The sequence below is a fragment of the Vicugna pacos genome, chromosome 27, assembly GCF_048564905.1.
Source record: "Vicugna pacos chromosome 27, VicPac4, whole genome shotgun sequence".
NCBI classification, from domain to species: domain Eukaryota; kingdom Metazoa; phylum Chordata; class Mammalia; order Artiodactyla; family Camelidae; genus Vicugna; species Vicugna pacos.
The window spans coordinates 27,790,883-27,809,357 of NC_133013.1; the positions used below are offsets into that span (position 1 = coordinate 27,790,883).

The following is an 18,475-nucleotide window of genomic DNA, read 5'->3' on the forward strand; positions in this document are numbered from 1 at the left end:
ACATCCCGATGGCCAACGGGCCCCTGAAACACGCTCAACATCACCAATTATCAGAGAAATGCAAATCAAAACTACAATGAGGCGTCACCTCACACCAGTCAGAGCGGCCATCATTCAAAAGTCCACGAATGACAAATGCTGGGGAGGGTGCGGGGAGAAGGGAACTCCCCTACACTGCTGGTGGGAACGCAGACTGGGGCAGCCGCCGCGGAGGACGGCGTGCCGGCTCCCCACCCTGTGGCCCAGCAGCCCCGCGCCTGGGCGTGTGCCAGGAGGAAACTCTAATTCAAAGAGACACAGGCCCCCCAGTGTTCACCGCAGCACCGTTCACAACCGCCGAGACATGGATTCTTTATTTATATGGAATGTGTCCCCTTAACTTCCTGGTACACATCGTAGGCAAGTGAAAAGTAAAACCTTCCTTATGTTTGAGGTCAGCATTCAGAGATCACCACTGCTGCATTCGTGATTGATTTCGAAGTGCTATTTCATCTCACATAAATCCCGAAGACACCCCAGCACGCTTAAAATTCCCAGATGGCGTCGTAAGGTAGGGCTTAACGTTAAACACGCACGTCTGAGGGTAGGAAGACGTCACATGGCTTCACTTTCGTAACCTGAAACATGACCCGAGGGCGGTGACTGGAAGCAACGGCGCAGCTGGGACGCCGGGTCTCCGAGCAGTCTTGTCTTACTGCCGGGCAACGGGAAAGGCTGCCAACCACAGCTGGCCCCGAGGCCAGACGGCGACTCCGAGCACGCCTGCGCATCTCGCCCGCAGCTCAGACTTCGCACTCAGGAGCGGGGGCCTGTTGAGCTGTGCAGACACCTCCCCCCATTCTCACCTCCAGAGAGGCAGGTCGGCCACGCTCACTTCCTCAGGTCCAGATGGTTCGTTTACTAACGAAGTGTCGGCACCCGCCGAGCACCGTCCACACAGGACCTTACCTGGAGCTCACATCACCCTCATCGCCGTGCCTACTCCGCTGAGGGCCCTCGGAGAGTTAACTAACTCGCCCAAGGAAACTCAGCTCCCCAGTGTGGAGCTCCCTCCAAACCACCACCCCATCCTGCACTGCAGGCCTAGCATCCAATTGAGCCAGCTGATTCGAGTTGCTTTCTGACTGTTCCCTATGTTTAGTAAGTTTCTCGCCATCTACCTCAAGTATGAAAGTCCAGTAAGACCGTGTGACGTGTCCGTATTGTGAGATGCCTACAGAATAAACACCCAGTTAAGACTGCGGTCATTTACAGTGGATAGGAGGAGCCGGGGGGGCAGGAAGGCAGGTCCCTATTCCCCTGGCAGGCGTCGCAGCACCCGAGATCCTGACACAATCCTGCCTTCCTGACTAAGCTATTTCTTTGGTTCCCAACGCCCTGTTCCCTTTTTTGGGCATCCTTGAAGGCCCAGCTCAACCGTGCCCTTCTCAGTGGCGTCTTCTCCAACGCTGTGGCCTCCTGCCCTGCGCTCCCAGGGTTCTTCCCCCTCACTAAGCGCCCCAGCGCCAGCCGCAACGGCCACAAGCAGCTGCATTCAGCGCCTTCTCTGCCACTGGGCCAGAAGGGCCTCGAGGGAGGGATCGCGACCAGTGAGGGGACATGGCTCTGAGATACGGAAGCAAAAACACCTCCCCTAATTCAGACCGCCCGTCACCTGCACGACCTCGCGCCTCAGAACGGAGCCTTTCCCTGTGGGGGAGCCCTAGAAAGGGGGGCAATCCACCCAGAGCCGGGGTGGGATGTTCTGGGCACTTAGCTTAAGGGGTGAAGTTCTGAAATCAGCGGGTACTTCCAGCCCGCCCTGGCTTACTTTCCCTTCTCCCAGATAACAGCTGGGCAAGGACTCTCCACGCACACGCTCTTTTTCAATCTTTGAGGAGGACGCAGGTGACGGCCGGCCTCCCCTGGGGGATTAGCGAGACTGGTCACAATATCGCCCGTCACCCTGTTCCTTTCTGAGTAGGAAGATTTACATAACTGGAGGGTTCATGCCATCTCTTCATGCGGACGCTGAGGAGTCTACGCACATGTCCACATAAGGTCACCGACGCTAAGGTGCCGGAGCACATGGGTCCACGTGGAGAAGATGCAAATAAGGCTTAACACAACAGGACCACAACTGCTCTCCTTAGACAGGCCTGCTTGCAAAGTTGGTCCTTGGCTGACGGGTGGGGGCTTGGGTTCTGGAAGGGTTTCCACCACTTCCTAAGCGGCAAGAGTGACTCACCATGCCCCAGCTATACGCACCAGTGATACGCTTCATGCTAAGCACTGCTGTCTTCGGGGGAGCCTGGAATCCCAGCATGCAGCAGGCGGGGGTGCCCGCGTACCGGCTCCCAGCGTGAACTTCGGCCACAGAACCTCTGGTGAGCGTCCCTGGTGGACAGCGCTTCACACGTGCAGGCTCTCATTGCTGGGGGAGTGAGCACCCCTGGGCGACCCCACAGGGACGGGACCCTTGGAAGACCAGGCCTGCCTTCCTCAGGACGTGGCCTCATGCACCTTTCTCTTTGCGGATTTTCCTCTGTGTCCTTTCACTGTAATAAACCACAACCGCGCAGGGGACTGTGTTGAGTCTGTGAGTCTTCCCAGCAACTCGTTAAACCTAGGAGTGGCTTTGGAAACCACTAACACAGGGAGCTTTGAAGTGTTCACGGGCCACATGAAGTATTTAAAGTGGCCCAAGTCACAAGAAGCCACGGGCTTATAGGAAGACATGCAGTCAGGGGCCTCTAAGGAAAGACACCTCTCAACAAGGGTGAGTAGGATGTGATGTGGGGTGAAGGGGCGCAGAACGCTAGGGTGAGAGGAAGGGAACTGAGCGTGTATACTCCTCCGTCAGCATTACTGCTTTGTCCTCAGTGTGACGCGTCGGTTTACCTACTTCCAAAATGACACCGACAACCGTGAATTCACAAGAGGTTTAAAATGTTCCTCACACCTCAGGCCCCTCAGCAGTGGGGTCAGCGACACCCAGGGAAACCACAGCTCCTCCACGGGGAGAGGCCGCCCTGCTGTGGGCAGCACGGGTCTGGCACACAGTGAGTGCCTAAAACGCAGGCTCAGTGAAAGAAGCGCTAAGTAGATTGCAGGTCCGTATATATGCCAAGTGCCTGCTCTCTTTTCCCTTCTTTTTATGATTTATGCGGTCCTCAAAATTAAGACAATTACTAGCCCATGGGAGAACGTGTTCTACATTAGAAATGACTTCATTTCAATTCTAAAGAATTGCAATGGATATTCAAGAACAGGGACCAATCATGGACACAAATACTCCTTCTGATTTATGAAGCACTTTCTTAACATCTCCTTGTTTGATCCTCGTAACAACCCCGTGGGGTGGGTAACACGACTTTCCTCTGGTCTTCCATGGAGCCTGGTCCGTTACAAGACAAGCAGTGATGCTCAGTCAAGACTGAGTGGTAGACCGATGAGTAATGGCTTTGGAAAAACTGTTGCTTTACAAAAATTAATAATTCCTGAAGTCTGTCAGTGGAAGAATAAGCTGAAAAGCAACCCAGACATTCAGAGGAATTATTAAAATCACAAATTAAGTCATTTCTGTGGACTCTCTAGCAGGAAATATATTTTTAATGAGGAAATTGAAGCTAATACAGAACAGCTGTCCTGTTACCCAGTAACAGAGCATTAAAGGCAGATTAAATTATTAATGAGAAAACACAGCAATTTGGAAATTTAACCTTTAAACATTCTGTTATTCCTTTCCCTTTTATATATAGTCTTTAAACCTGTATTTTTGTAAAACACGTTTGGTCATCTCATGTAGTTTCCACGTATGATTTCCTTTGCTCCTCAACAGCTGCGGAATCTTCGGCAAGTCATTCACTATCAGAATTTTTCGTGGCACGATATCCGAAGTCTTCATGCCCTGAAGAGCAGGGAGCCTCCAGGAAACTTACTGGGCGATAGCCATGCCAGTCAAGCCTCCCCAAACCCCCACAGCTGTGGCACCATCACTGGTTGCCCTAAACTCGCCAAATTGTACTTGACGCACAGGCCCACCAGCAAAGAAAAAATACTGTTGACAGGAAGCCACTGAGAATACGGGGGTCGTCTGATAGGCAGCAACAGTGATCATCAAGCGATCCGAAGATCAGCCAGGTCCCGCTGCACAGCCCGCGGAACTACCTTCCATGCACTGTAACAGCCTGTAACGCGGAAGGACGTGAAAAGGAGCACATGTGCCCACAGAGCCGAATCCCTGCGCCACACACCAGGAGGCAACACAACACTGTGAACTGACTCTACTTCAACAGAAATAAAAATATCGCTATTAATAATAAAATCAGCAGTGAAAAAAATGATTCAAGAAGTTACTTCCTAAGTTACTGAAGTAGTATTACCATTAAAAGAATTATTAAAAGGGAAAATTACACTATTGAAAAGAAAAGCGTGCGGGAGAAAACACGGAGAGGAATGGGAAGGATGGGAACCAGAGGGGCCCTGACGCGGCATGAAGGCCGGTGCCCTCCCCGCCTCCCCCGCCATCTGCTGGCCAGCAGGCGGCCCGGGGCGGGTACTCACGTCCGTGTTGCACAGCCTGTACCGCCGGTAGGCCCCGATGCAGGAGATGGCCACGGCCCGCGCAGGCTGGGAGAAGCCCTGGGCTGCCCCGGGGGCCCCCGCGCCGGGCCCGCTGCTTGTTTCTGGGCCGTGGAAGAGACTGGAGGCTGCAGGGAAGCCTTGGTCTTGGGTCAGAGGCAGCTGGTAGCTGGAACTCTCGGAGGCCTGCAGTCCAGAACGAGGGCCACTGTCGCTCTGGTACAGAGGTCCGTGCTGGGGGGCCCGCTGGGCTGCAGGGTTGTAGCCGTGGCTGGAACCTGATGCTCCCTGGGACCTGGAATTCCGGGAGGAGGGCCTCTGTCTCCGAAGCCTCTGCGGTGAGTGCGCAGAATCCGTCTGCAGGGGTAGGATGTACGGGGCTTTGCCGTAGCCGTACTTGCCAGGGCCAATGGGACCGCGGGTCCTGCTCCTAAAGGGAGACACACAGGAGAAGAGACGAACGAGTCACAGGATTTCCAGTAAACCCAGAAGCTCTGGACTGTGGTGTAAGGGACTGGGGAGGAACAGAAACCATACAGAAAGCCTGGGGTGGAACAGGGAAATCCTTCACACCAACGTGAAGATGACGTTCACCCTCTGGAAGGAGGGCTTTCCAGGGCAAGGAAACACCACGGAGGCCGGAACAGGTGGAAAAGGAGGATCGAACGCTAAGCCACGGCCCGTGTGTGACTGAGGGAGTTTGGGCATTTTTGTAGGTTGCAGGGAGCCACTGAAGGCTGTTTGAAAAATATGAAGACAGAAATTGCAATTTCGGCCGCAGTAACTTCCTGTTCACTGATAACAGCCCGTGGGGTTTCCCTCACTCGACTGTGCCCGGTAATTCAGACCCTGTTTCCATGACCACTGGCGCCTATATAACTTTGCAGGTAAGTGGAACCTGGCTAAGCAGCTGCCTCCTGTGCAGCCCCACGGCCTCACCTGCACTGGGTCAGACTCAGCCCCTGAAGAAACTAGAGGAGGTTGAGCAACTGGTTACTCTTGAGTCAACCCGTGCGGAGTAACCGCCAAGTGGTCACCTCCACGTCGGTGTGTGTCTTCAGATCTCGTCAAGGCCAGGTGCCTTGCGAGTTCTCATGAAAACCATGTATGCGGTGGTGTGCTGGTAGATGTTAACAACTGGCCAATTTCAAGCTACCAGCGTGAGGCCCCATCAGCTCCAGCAAGCAGGGAAACGTCCGCTCCCGCCCACCGCTGCAGGCAAAGTCACCGTGCACACGCTGCTTGCAAAATACAGAGCTAGGAGTGGTGAAGAAATATAAAAGCGAATCAAACAGGGTTCCCAAGACCGTAACTGTCCAGTTGAAAGCAACCAGAACATAGCACAAGGTGGGGAAGGGCCTTGGGAGCAACCCAGCCAAAAAAGTGCACTGGGAAGTCTGAGCGCGAGAGCGCGCTTCTGCCTGGGGCGCTCGGAGCTGGCGTCACCGTCACTCGTCTGAGGGTTGGGAAGCAAGGCTCCCGTACCCCATGGAAGGACTTAAGTCAGTCTCTCACTCTCACTTATTTGTAAAATGACTGAACTGGATTAAACGACCGCGAAGATCGTTCCAACTCTGAAATTACAAATGCTTCCAGAATAATTAATTCTACGTGTATGTAAAATTGGAAATGTGCCCGAGGATTTCTGCAGGATGGCCCCATTAAAATAAACACATCAAAATAGCAATCAAGGTGAAACATTAATTTCTGCCCTCATGAGGAAATTCTTTCTTCCCTCTACATAACCACTGAATATAAAATTTAACAGACCACAACTAATTATTAACATCTTTATCACTAATTGCACCTTCATTCTTAGCTGATATGGCTTTGAATTAAACGGTGCTCGTGTTTATTTTGCCTTTCGGCATTTCTCAATTAATCTTGGCAACACTTGGGGCTCTGTTAATGATGGGGGCGATCCAGAATGCTGCTTAAAGAGATGTAATTAAGTTAGTCTTAAATATATATATATATATATATATATATATATATATATATATATATATATATATATATAGAAAGAGAGAGAGAGAGAGAGAATTGGGTGTAATTTGCTTTTTTCTCCCTGTGGCAGGCCAGGGAAAATGAATAACATCATACAAAGGCGAAGGGAAGAATTTCTCTGTGTGTGCGTATCTTTTTTTCTTTTTTCTTTTTAAGATCTGAAAGCCTGCCAAAAATTCTAGCTTCAAGGTAAGTACTGGGTGGAGCCCCCGCTGCAGGTAACAGAGAAAGGAAGACACACGGAAAGATGCTTCTCAAACTTGAATGGGCACAGGAGTCGCCTAGAAACCTTGCCGAGAGGCAGATTCTGACTCAGGAGGTCTGGGTGGCGCCCAGGATTCTGCATTTCCAACAAGCTCCCAGGTGATGCTGGTCCACAGACCCACGGTGGAAGTCATAAAGTGGAATTGAAATTCCAAACAGAAGAGTGAGAATTCAACAGTAAAATGTGTCATGTTTAATGGAGAGAGCTAGCCATGAAATTGTTTTAAGAACCTGTGAGTTTGTGACATACACAAAAATCTGCTGGTCTGGGCCAGGCTGTGTGGCTGCAGCTCAGTGAGAAGTGCTGAATCTAGGCTGACTTGACCTTGACCTTGACCTTGACCTTGGGGGGGGAGGGGGAGGTAGAAGCCACAGCTGGCTGATGACGGGTGTCAGTGTCTTTCCAGAGGCTGCCATCACCCCCAAAAGGGTAACGTGCACACATGCAAATGTGTATTTTTCTACTCACACTGCCTGGTGGGAGGCACGGCCTAAACCGGAGACCTGCTTAGAACCCACCCAGACCGCAACACCGCAGGAAAGCGGGTGATTCCACCACAGACGACCGTCAATTCCGATCCACAGACTACAGAGAAAATGAGCAGCCAGTCAGGGTGCTGGTCCCAGAACACCTGGACCAGCGGCAGGTCGGTCCCCGCTTGGCCAGGAGAACAGTGCTTTCCTTACGGCCGGTCAGAGCACACCCGACGTTCAGAATGGCCTCTTCCCCACCAGGACAGAGTCCATCTGGCCATTTGCAGCGGGCAGACGTGAACCGGGCAGATTGATGTGGAGCTGGAAGAGCAGGCACAGGTGGGGCCACGGGGATGCGTGTGGCCAGCGAACCCTTCCAGGGGCGCACGTGGCAGGTGCCTGGGGGCTGTGAGGTTGATTCGTCTTGCTTGGTCCCCCGATAATCCGTCCCTGGGATTTCACTTGGGGTTCCCCGTGTGTCAAAGTTCTAGCTAATTCTGGAAAGTTCGTCCTTGAGGAAGAACTAGAAGAAGCCTGATTTGGAGCGCAAGGATATGAGTATTGGCACAGTGTAGTGGTTAGGGACCTGGACTCTGAAACAGGTTTCCTGGGTTTGAATCCCAGCTCTGCCAGTTGTGAAACTCTGGGTAGGTTCCTCGGTCCTTGGAAGCACTTAGGGCCCAACATTTAGGGAGACGCTCACTCCCAGGGTTGTGATGTCTCCTTAGATGCTGCGTCCGAGGCCCGGCCGGGCCCCTGCAGGCACGTACAAATAAAGACGGTAACAGTAGCTTGCTTCCAGGCTGTTATAACGGGTAAACAATTTGAGAGCAAATGACTTAAATAATGCTGTGCACAGAGCATGCTTCACTGAGTATTTGCTTAAAAAAAAAAGTTCAAGCTTGGTATTTGCTAGCTCTACAAACTTCAGGAAAAAAAAAAGCCCTCAATTTTCTTAACTATAAATGAGAGTACACTGGCTAGGATGGCTGTAATAAAAAGGAGAGACAGTAACAAGTGCTGGGGCGGATGCAGAGAGACTGGAGCCCTCATGCACTCCTGGTGGGAACATAAAATGATGCAGTTACTTTGGAAGACTATCTGGAAGTTTCTCAAAAAATTAAATGTAGTATTACCATGTGACCCAGCGATTCCAATCCTAGGTGTACACCCAAGAAAAATGGAAACATATGTCCATGGAAAGACTTGTACGTGAATGTTCATAACAGATTTATCCATAATAGCCAAGAGATGGAAACAACCCAAATGCTTATCCACTGATGAATGGAGAAACAAAACATAGCACATCCATAGACTGGATTACTGCTCAGCCGTAAAAGGGGTGAGGTACTGATACAGACCACAACACAGATGGCCCTCGACAGTGTCCTAGGTGAAAAGAGCCAGGCACGAGAAGCCACGTACTCCACGATTCCACTGATCGGCAATGTCACAAATTCACAGAGACAGAAGGCAGATCAGTGGTGACCAGGGGCTGGGGGTGGGGGGTGGGGAAGGGAGTGACTGCTAGAGGGTCTGGGTTTTTTTTGGGGGGGGTGATGTTCTGCAATTAGACAGTGGTGATGGTTGCACAGCCTTGTAAATCCACTAAAACCCACTGAACTGTACACTTTAAATGGTGACTTTTATGGTAGGTTAATCACCTCAACAAAGCTCTTATCTTTTATTTATTTATTTTAATTTTTAAATTTTTTTCTCTCAGTCTTTATTTATTTAGTGTATTTTTTAAAATTTATTTTTGTGGGGGAGGTAATTAGGTTTGTTTATTTATTTATTTTAATGCAGGCACTGGGGACTGAACCCATGACCTCGTGCACGCGCTCTACCACTGAGCCATAACCTTCCCCTAAAGCTCACTTTTTAAAAGTGAGAGCATGAATAATTCCCATCTTATTTCCCTACAGTAACATTGTAAAGCTCAAACAGCGGTTACCAATAGGAATGCATTTCTTGAATCTGAAAGCAGTTTTTATCATTCAGTTTCCAAGTGTTTCCACAACCTTTAACAAACCTTTACTGAACGTCTACGAGCATCTGGTGGGCATCGTGTGCGGTACTTCCCTCCCCCACAACGGCCAGAGCAGGACAGGAAGGGTTCTGACACCGGGTTCTGGTCCCAGGTCTTCCAGTGGCCAACTGTGGGCGTCTGGGCAACCTGTTGTCTCCTGAGACAACAGCTGCAAATTGCATTTTGGAAAAGGGAGTAAGTACAGAAAACACATCCCCTACAACAGGCTGGCTGCCACCCGGGGCTCACTACGGGTGGCGCTGTGCAGCTTGGCGAGGTTAATCCTGACCAGGCAGTGGGAAGATTCAGGCAAAGACACCACCACTAGTCTCCCTCTTTCCAGCTCTACACACGACCCCTGGAAGCGTGTCATCTACAGCCACCACCTGTAACTGACAACACCCACACTTCTGTGGCCGGCCCAGACCCCTCTTTGGAGCATCAATCCCACAGACCCAAATAAGCTCTGGACTGGCACCTGTTTCTCACCTGGGACGGGCATGCAAGTGTCCGGGGATCCTGTCAAACTGCAGCTTCTGATTCAGGAGGTCAGGGTGGGAGGGTGGTGGCTGGGCTCTGAGTCTGCATTTGTAACAAGCCCCCAGGTGGCACCGATGCTGTGGGAACTGCTCTAGCTAGACACCCCTGCCCAGCGACATCTCAAACTCAACACGTTCAAGGCCAGCTTCTTCTAGTGCGCCCCGCATTCCCCATCTCAGCAGCTCTCAGACTCGAGCAAGCGTCAGGACCGCCCGGAAGCCTTACTTGAACAGAGCATTGAACCCCACCTGCAGAGTCTGACTCAGGAGGTCTGGGCTGGGGTCTGGGAATCTGTGCTTCTGACAGGTTCCCAGGTGAAGCTGATGCTCTGGGGCTGTGGACCACAGTGCTCCGTTTCACCCCCAAGTACCACACCAACCCCTGACGTTGTCTGGTTCTTCTGTGACCTCTGACCTGACCTGACCCCTGGGTACTGAGTTCAAGCTCCCCGGCTTAGCCACCCTGTCCGCACAACACAGCTCCTGTCACATCTCTCGTCACACACAGCCTGGAGCTGCAGGGACCCCCCCCCAAAACCACACTTCTTGGAGTTCCCCAACAGAGCAACCCAATCTATTCCTCCATGCTCACGCCATGCGGTTCCTCCTCGAGGCTGCCCTCCCCCCACCACCATTTCCTGCACCAGCCATCTCTTCACCCAGGACTTGGCTGACGCATTAACTCCTCCATGTGGCTCTTCCTAGTCCAACCCCACCGCAACCCTTACCCCGCCGAGTCAGTGTCCTCTTTGTCCTTCCACGGACCCCACCGTGTAACCGGCACAGAACAGAAACGCCTTACCACGCCGTGTTTCATCTGCCCTAGTTTACCAGACTGCGGCCCCGTCAGAACAGGGTGTGTCTTACCCGTCCTGTGTGCCTGAAACCCAGTATAACGACCAGCAGAGAGTAAGTGTTCAACAACCACTGAAAAACTGAAGAAACGGACGAACGGCTGGCTCGAACCACTGCCAGAGGAAGGAAACCGCCCCCCTCCGTTAGTCCCTGTGTTTAATTTCTGTCATATGGAACTCCCCTCTGTGTAGGCACAAAAGCCTCATCTGCCGGGTGAGATCGTTCCTCGTACCAAACGCCTGGAGATGGAGCAGGTCCCTGGAACAGAAGGGAGGACCCGCAGAGGCTGGGACTCAGCTTCACTCTCAAAAAGAGGGACGACTTCAGAGGGCCAAGTGCCCCACGCACGCCCGCCGGAGCTGAAGAGCCACGCAGGCGAGGACGCCTGCTGGCTGCCGTGGCGGCTCCCCGGGTCCCGCCTGAGCGTCCGGCACGGCGGGGAAGCGGCAGAGACAGCCCCGCCCTCCGGAAGCCAGGCCGCTTCTATGTCTTACTCTCTCCGTGTCTACTCCCCTTGTGTTTTCTCTGGGAGCTCCGGCAGGTCTCTGTGAGGTCCAGCCTCTCTCAGCTGCGCTACCGTGGACCACACGTGGGCCACAGCACCCCACAGCGCAGCGACCCCTGGGCCCAGCCTGCGAGGGACCCCAGGAGCCCGAGGCTGCCAGCTCGGGGACTGGGAAACGGGGTCAGCTTCCCTGCTCAAGTGGAACGGCTCCCCACCCTGCTTCGTCTTGGAGACTCCGGGTCTTCCAGCACATAGAGCGGACGTTGCTTGCAACTGGCTACCTGAGCTGAGCTGTCAGGTAAACAGAAGTCAGTTCTTCCACAGGGAAGACGGAAAGGAGGCGTGTGAGGCGGGAGGCTCTTGAATACTGGGGGCGGCTCAGGGAACCAGGGATGGCTGAAGTCCCCCTGTCAGCTGCTGTTGAGAAAATCCAAGGCCCTTCTGAATCTGACTACATCTAATGACTCATCTCCATGTGGTTTAAAGGGATCTTTGACGCCACATTGGCACTTGGCACTGTTTGTACACATCAAAGCTAAACTCGTACCAAGCCCGTGTTTGGGGCAGGTTTGCCGGGCCAGTCCTAGCACCGAGGGCAGGCGGGACGGCACGAGAAGCTGAAGTCACAGACCCCGAGTCACAAGCGAGGGCCGCTGCATCTGGGGGTCGCTCCAGGCCAGCCTCCACAACGGGACGCACTTCCTTTCTCCTCTCGAGAAAACAAGGCGCTTGAAGCATGGATGTGGGGGCGGAAGATGCGAACTGCAACTATTGCCAAGTGAGACGCTTTTTCCACAATCCGTTAGCACGACCAAAGGCATTTTTAAGGAGTTTTATATAAGATATTTTACAGGCTACTGGGCAGTAGGAATGATGACTGGGAACTGTCTTTGCAAGCCGTTATAGAGGTGCAAAGAGGTGTGGGCCCAAGGTCCCCGGTGCAGCCCTGCTGGACTGGGAGGACGCCTGAAACAGCCCTGGCAGGACAGCGTCCTAAGGAACTAGCCAGTACGTTCTCCCTCCCGGCCAGCCCTCCTCCCGTCCTCCCCCGCCAGCGCTTCTACAGTGACCGCGATGATGGCAGCACCACAGGAGAGGGGACCTGGAGGTTGGCAGGAGAGAAGAGCTGGGCTTGGTCTGTCAAGAACCAAAGTCCGGGGTGCAGAGAGCGGAAGTAGGGTGCACAGGACAGACTATGAGGAAGATGCGATGACCTTGGAGTTCTTGAATCTAAGGCACTGAAGAGTTTGGCTAGCAGGCAGATGAGGCAGCGAGAGAGGCAGTGAGCAGAGCTTAGACCAGAGTACTCTGCCTGGAGTCGGGAGGAATAGATTTGTTCAGGAGCCTGAGAACAGAAGGGACCTGGAAGCTTGGGGAAGCCGTGTCCAACACAGCGCCGAGTGCCGACGGGTCATCCCAAAGGGGTCTTTGTGCTTCCAGCAGGGACACAGAGCACATGGCCCTCGGTGACGAGAGGCCAGCAAAGCAGGCATGGAGGTTTTGGCAGCATTTACTGCAAAGGACGGGAGGCAGCCAGGGAAGCAGAGCAGACGCCCTGCTCCTTTCGTTCCCCGCGACTGCACAGAGCCTCTCGTCTGCGGACCCGGGTCTCCCCCAGGGGAAGGGGCAGAATTCGAGGAAGGAGGGGACTCCTGACGGGATGGAGCATAAACCCCAAACTAACGAAGTCTCCCATGAAGTCTCTGAGCGCCTGAGTCCTTGGAGCTGGCAGATCTCCTGCAGCGGCAGAAACAGAGACTCATGAACGAAACCTAGATGGAGAAAAATAACTGGCATTCGCATGTCTGAGTTGTGGCACTCAACCCAAGCCCCCTTAAGCAGAAGAATGAGGGACTGGACTCGCTACGGCAAATGGCGCAGCACAGACTGGAGTTCAAAGAAGCTGTTTAGAAGAATGAGGCAGGTGTCTGTGTGCTGATCCAGAACGGTCTCCAAAGTCCAGTGAAATGGAAAAGAACAGGACGCTGAAGGCACTAAACATTCATGCTCCTGTTTGTGCTTAAAAAGAAAAGAGAAGACTGTACACAATAAAGAAGATAAAGGAGAATAGACGCATGTGCTGGACACATTTCTGAACTGGAAGAGATGAAGTTTCAGGCCCTGATTTCCCCCGGGAAGCGGGCTCGGCAGGGCGGAGTTGAAGCGGATTCCTCTGTCATTTCTTACTCTTTTGCACCAGCACAGTAATTTTTTTCCTTCTGCACAGGTTTTCAGTATATGAAAGTGATACCGAAAAGAAAAGCACGGACCTGTTTCCACTGAAGGTTTCAAGTGTGCGGACGTGGGGAGGGTCGTGGGAAGCGAACGCAGAAAGCCGCGGTCAGAAGTCTCCCCGAGGACACGGCGTACACAGCACCACCCACAGAATCCAAGTCAGCAGCCTTAGTACGTACATATGCAGGCTCGTCCACTGGACACAAAATACCCACTTCTAAACCAGCCCCAAAGACGGAGGGGACGGAAACAGCGGAGAAGACATTCTTCTGTAATGTCACTGTCAGTAACTGAAAAGCCACAACCTCCCAGAAAATTCTGGATTAGCAAAGGCCGTCCCGGCCTCGAGGACAGGCGGAAGCTTCGGCCGAGTCTGAACGTGCTTTGGCAGCGTAGCCACGGTGAGGAACGGCGCCGGCCCTGGGACGTCCAGTCCCGTGTTTCCAGTGGCGGCAAACACGCCCGCACACATCCGCGGCCGTCCGCAGCGTCCCCACCCACCCGGTGCCCCCGTCAGGCTCAGCAGCCTCACGCGCTTTTGACTTCTCTCTCCATAAGATTTGCTCTCCTAAACACAGCCCTTGGTCATCACCCTCTATTTCAAAAAACCTTCGTGGCTCATCTCTGCCTAGAAAAAAACGTTTAAACCTAGATGGTTTTAAGTCACGTTTAGTTTCTTTTTGTTTTATACCATTTTGAAGGGTTTCTCTCCGTTTACAATTATTACAGAATATTAGCTGTATTTCCCGTGCTGTACATACATCCTTGAACCTGTCCTACGCCCAGCAGTTTGCACCTCCCACCCCCACACCCTATGTTGCCCACCCCCATCCGCACTGGTAACCACTGGTTTGTTCCTGTGTCTGCGAGTCTGCTGCTTTTTTTATATTCACATGTTTGCTGAGTCCAGCGAGAGCTGAATGGGTAAAGATGTGGGGCATGTACACACACACACACACACACACACACACACACACACACTGGAATACCACTCCGCCATAGAAGGATGAGACTTTGCTGTCTGCAGCGACATGACGGCCTTGGAGGGCACTGTGCTAAGTGAAGTAAGTCAGAGAAATACAAGTACCAAACGACATCGCTTACATGTGGAACCTAAAAAAGGCACATTCAGTTTGATGCCACGATATGTCTTTCGCCATCTGGTCTCAGTCTCTCCTCCCAGATTCGACTCCAGTCTTTCCCCTCCCCCCGCCTCCTGCCCCTCCGCTTCCCAGGCATAACGGATCACTCACCATTGTCCGAACACACTGAGTCCTGTGCCTCCCAGGGCCTGCCTGGAACCCTACCCTACTCACTCACAAACGGGTGCAGCCTTCCCGGCCCAGCATAAACAGCCGCTCAGCGCCCCACAGGCTCCCCCAGCCACCCGCACACCGCGAGGGGCGGTCTGCACGCCCCTGCCCCGGTGCGGACACTGTGTCTCCGTGAGGCTGCTGGTCAAAGGCCAGCTCCCGCACGTGCCCTCTAGGTCTTCGGGGCGAGCGTGCCAGCTCCTCCCTCCCGAGTGCGGGATCCGGAGGACCAGCTGCGGCCTGCCCCGGGGCGCTCTGGGAGTGTCTGTTGAAACAAGACACGCGAGAGACCACAGCTTCGCTGCCCAGCATCTCTGACCAGTGGCTCGGTAAAGGCGACCTCCAAGGATCAATCAGGAGAGAATGAAAGGCTCTGAGCTCCAGGAAGGAAGCAATCAAGGTGGCCCCGCGCGTCTGGGTGGGGAGCAAGGGCGCTGGTAATAGTGAGTCCACAGCCACCGGCCACCGGGGAGACCGGGCGCTCAATTTCCAGGGCAGGGAGAGCAGGGGGCAGGAGCCGAGGAGCAAGAGACCGCGTTCGCCCAGGGCCCGCGGCGGGGGTCCCAGGCCAGCGGGGGGGTGGGGCAGGAGCCCGCCCCCTGAAACTGGGAAGACAGCTGCGTTCCTAAAACTCACGCTGTCCCACTGTGATCACCTGCCAAATGGAGAGAGGATCGCGTGTGCTAAGTTCAAAGAGGCCGCGAGCCAACGGTCTAGGTTGAGCGCATGTGTCTTCTTAGAAGTTCAGAAGACTGACAGCCCTGCCAGGGCTGTTCCAGCCCAATAAGCCATCTCGTGTCTGTGGAAGGTAAGAGGCAAGATGCTGACCGCCTCAGGAAATAAAAATTCAGACGACGAAAACGAAAGCCTTCCTGCTGCCTCCCCGCGGTACACGGTCACACACGTTAGCCGGTCTGACCAGACCTGCTGCTGCTCTCCAGAAAGTGCTTAAGGCCTGGGTCCAAAGACCAGCGTGAGAATCAGCTGACAGCTCTGCTCTGAGCCTTCAGGGAAGAAGGCTCGCAAGGGCTTACACTTGGGGAGCGGGGGGAAGAGGCCGGAGGAAGCGGGGGGGGGGGAGCAGGGACACGGGGCGAAGGGATGAACTTCCTCTAGTGAGAGAGAAGGAAAGCCGGCTCGTCGCCATGGGTTCAGGAGGACTGGCTGCAGCCGAGAGGCCAGCGACCTAGCGAAGGGAGCAGAAAGGTGCTCTTGGAGCGACTCTGAGTTTAAAAGGCCCTCTCTGCATGGGGAAGCCAAGCCTCATGAAGACCCTATCTCCAGGGACCCACCCGCTGGCCTCCCAGGAGGTGAGGTCCATAGCACTGTCCCCACCCATCACAGCTGAGCAGGTTACGCACTGCACAAGGACACCTGGGTGCTGAAATCCAGGGTGTCCTCCTAGTGGGAAGATGAACCTAGCCAGAGGAAGAGGTATCTTTTCTGGATTCGCACAAAGGCAAAAAATGAGTTAGGAGAGGGCCGCCCAAGAGGCACTTCCAGTTAAGGCCGAGTTAATATTAGGTTGCTCGGAGCGAAGAGGCTGCTCCCACCCTACTTCATGCTGGGCAGGGTATCCCTGAAGTGAGGAGACCACGAGATCCCCTGGGGTGGCAACATGGGATGCTAGAGAGATCCTGGGTAGCCCATCAAACAGGCCAGGGCAGACACTTATTATCCGTGTGACCATGGGCCGGCCATCAGTCACACCACATCTCCTGTCTCCAGTGGCAAAACAGGGTAAGGGTGCCCACCTCATCGATGGCTGTCGTCAGGGGTGAATGAGATAACAGAGGCGAAGGGCCCAGCACAGGGCTTGGCCTTGTGGATGCTCCATAGTGACCAGGACGGCTGCACTGTCCCCAAGGTGAGGGACACAGAGCATGCAACCATGGCCTGCGAGGGTCCCTGCAGAGGCAGACAGCCAAGTGCGGGCTGACAGCAACAGCGCTGGCTTTGCATGGAAGAACAGTAAATGCATTCACTTCTCCGGCGTCACTGGGAGGAGCCCTCTTGGAAATCAAACCTGTTGCTGGTGTGGGCTGTGATTGGAACCCGAGGGGCCCTGCCAGCCTCAGGGGAAACCAAGTGAGATTACCTGCAGGGCACAGTGCCTGGCCAGGCAGGTGCTAAGCAAGGTGAGCTCCTAACCCCTCTCCTGGGGACTCTCAGACAGCGCCCTCTGCCCCTGAGGCTGGCCCCCGGCAGGCTGAAGCAAGCTGAGGAATTCTTTTCTGCAAGTTCTGCTGAATTAATTCATTAATGCAACAGCAATAACAATTATGACGCAGCTGACATCCCTTGAGCATCTTGTCTGCGAAAGGCCCACGGAGGAAGCAACGGCGTCTCCCCCGTGTTGCGCCTGTCTCCCCAGTCTGCACGTTTACACACACCCCTTACCGTGTGCCCACTGACCATGTGTCGCTTCATTTTACTTTAACGTAAGTATGAACTATTCCAAGTGTAACAGTCAGGTGTGAAAATGGTGCGTAGCTTTCTTCCTCGCGTTAGAGGAGGTGATTTCAGTGCAAGCCTGTCACCCTCAGCTAGCTGAAGGAAAGGAGGGTTTTCCTAGATTTTACTCCACCCCCCAGGCAGCATCATGCACTTAAATAAACTCCGTGTTCAGACAGCAGCAATTTGTTGAACACCTGCCAGATGTTCTGTGTGTGCTAGCCCCCTTAGCCACCACCGCAAACAGTGAAGTGGTCATTACCCCTATTTCATACACCAGGAAACGGGGTCTGGAAGATCTTAAGCAACCTGCCCCCGCCAGAAGGTCTGTGTGAACGGACATCACTGCAACATTAACAAACGCCGCTGAATGAACAGGGGGTAAGCTCTTAAGGAGCTTACACAGCTGTCCTGTGGCACAGCTTATAAACACCAAGCGCCGTTCACACGGGATTACCGGGGTGGACTGCTGGCGTGAGACTTTAACTGGAAAACAGGGTGGGGGAAATGAGTGTTTCCCTCCAAATCCAGAAAGAAAGTATTTTCAGCGCTAGCCCGCAGGTTCTAGCCACGGAGGAAAAGGGAAGTGTCGGCGGCTGCTGGGGCCACGTGGCCCAGAAACTCAGTGTTTCTGTAGGAAAAGATTCATGAAGGAATAAAGACAATAAGGCCTGCCTGGAAGTCAAACCGCAAGGAGGAAAAGGGGCTCCGGGGCGGGGCCCGATCCCGACCCGGGCCTGCTCTAGGGGGCCTCAGGCCGGGAAGGGGGCCTGCGGGAGGGAGAATGGCGCAGAGGCCAAGGGCAGAGGCCCAGAGGCGAGCTCGGCCCTAACCCCTGTTCTCAGCCTCCTAGCCCTGAGCCCCGAGGCTCGTCGCTTCATCTGCAGGCACAGAGGCCTCCTCGTATTAAAACAAAGGGATAACGTGGGTTACTTCACGCACCGCAGTCCTTAGAGTTTCCACCCAGAGCCGTCTCCACATGTCCTCGTTTCCTCGGGCTGCTGTACCAACTGCCACAAACTTAGTGGCTTAAAACAACAGAAACTCATTCTCTCACAGCTCTGGAGACCAGAAGCTCGAAGTGAGCATCTGCGGGCTGACATCACGCTGCTGGCAGGGCGGCTCAGGGGACTCTGGGAGAAGCTGCTTCCTGGCCTCTCTGGCTGCGGGCGCGGCCGGCACCCCTCGCCTTGGGCCCCGTCACGCCAGTCCTCGGGGACCGCGCCTCCGACTCTCT

At 53.9% G+C, this 18,475-nt stretch overlaps 1 protein-coding gene across 1 annotated transcript in view; it reads right to left on the reverse strand.

Moving 5' to 3' along the window:
- The window catches only part of THSD4 (thrombospondin type 1 domain containing 4), a 484,828-nt gene that overhangs the window by 379,953 nt on the left and 86,400 nt on the right, over positions 1-18,475 (reverse strand). Inside the window, 1 exon segment of the mRNA XM_072951118.1 lies at positions 4,546-4,993. Coding sequence (XP_072807219.1) covers positions 4,546-4,993 — 448 coding nt within the window.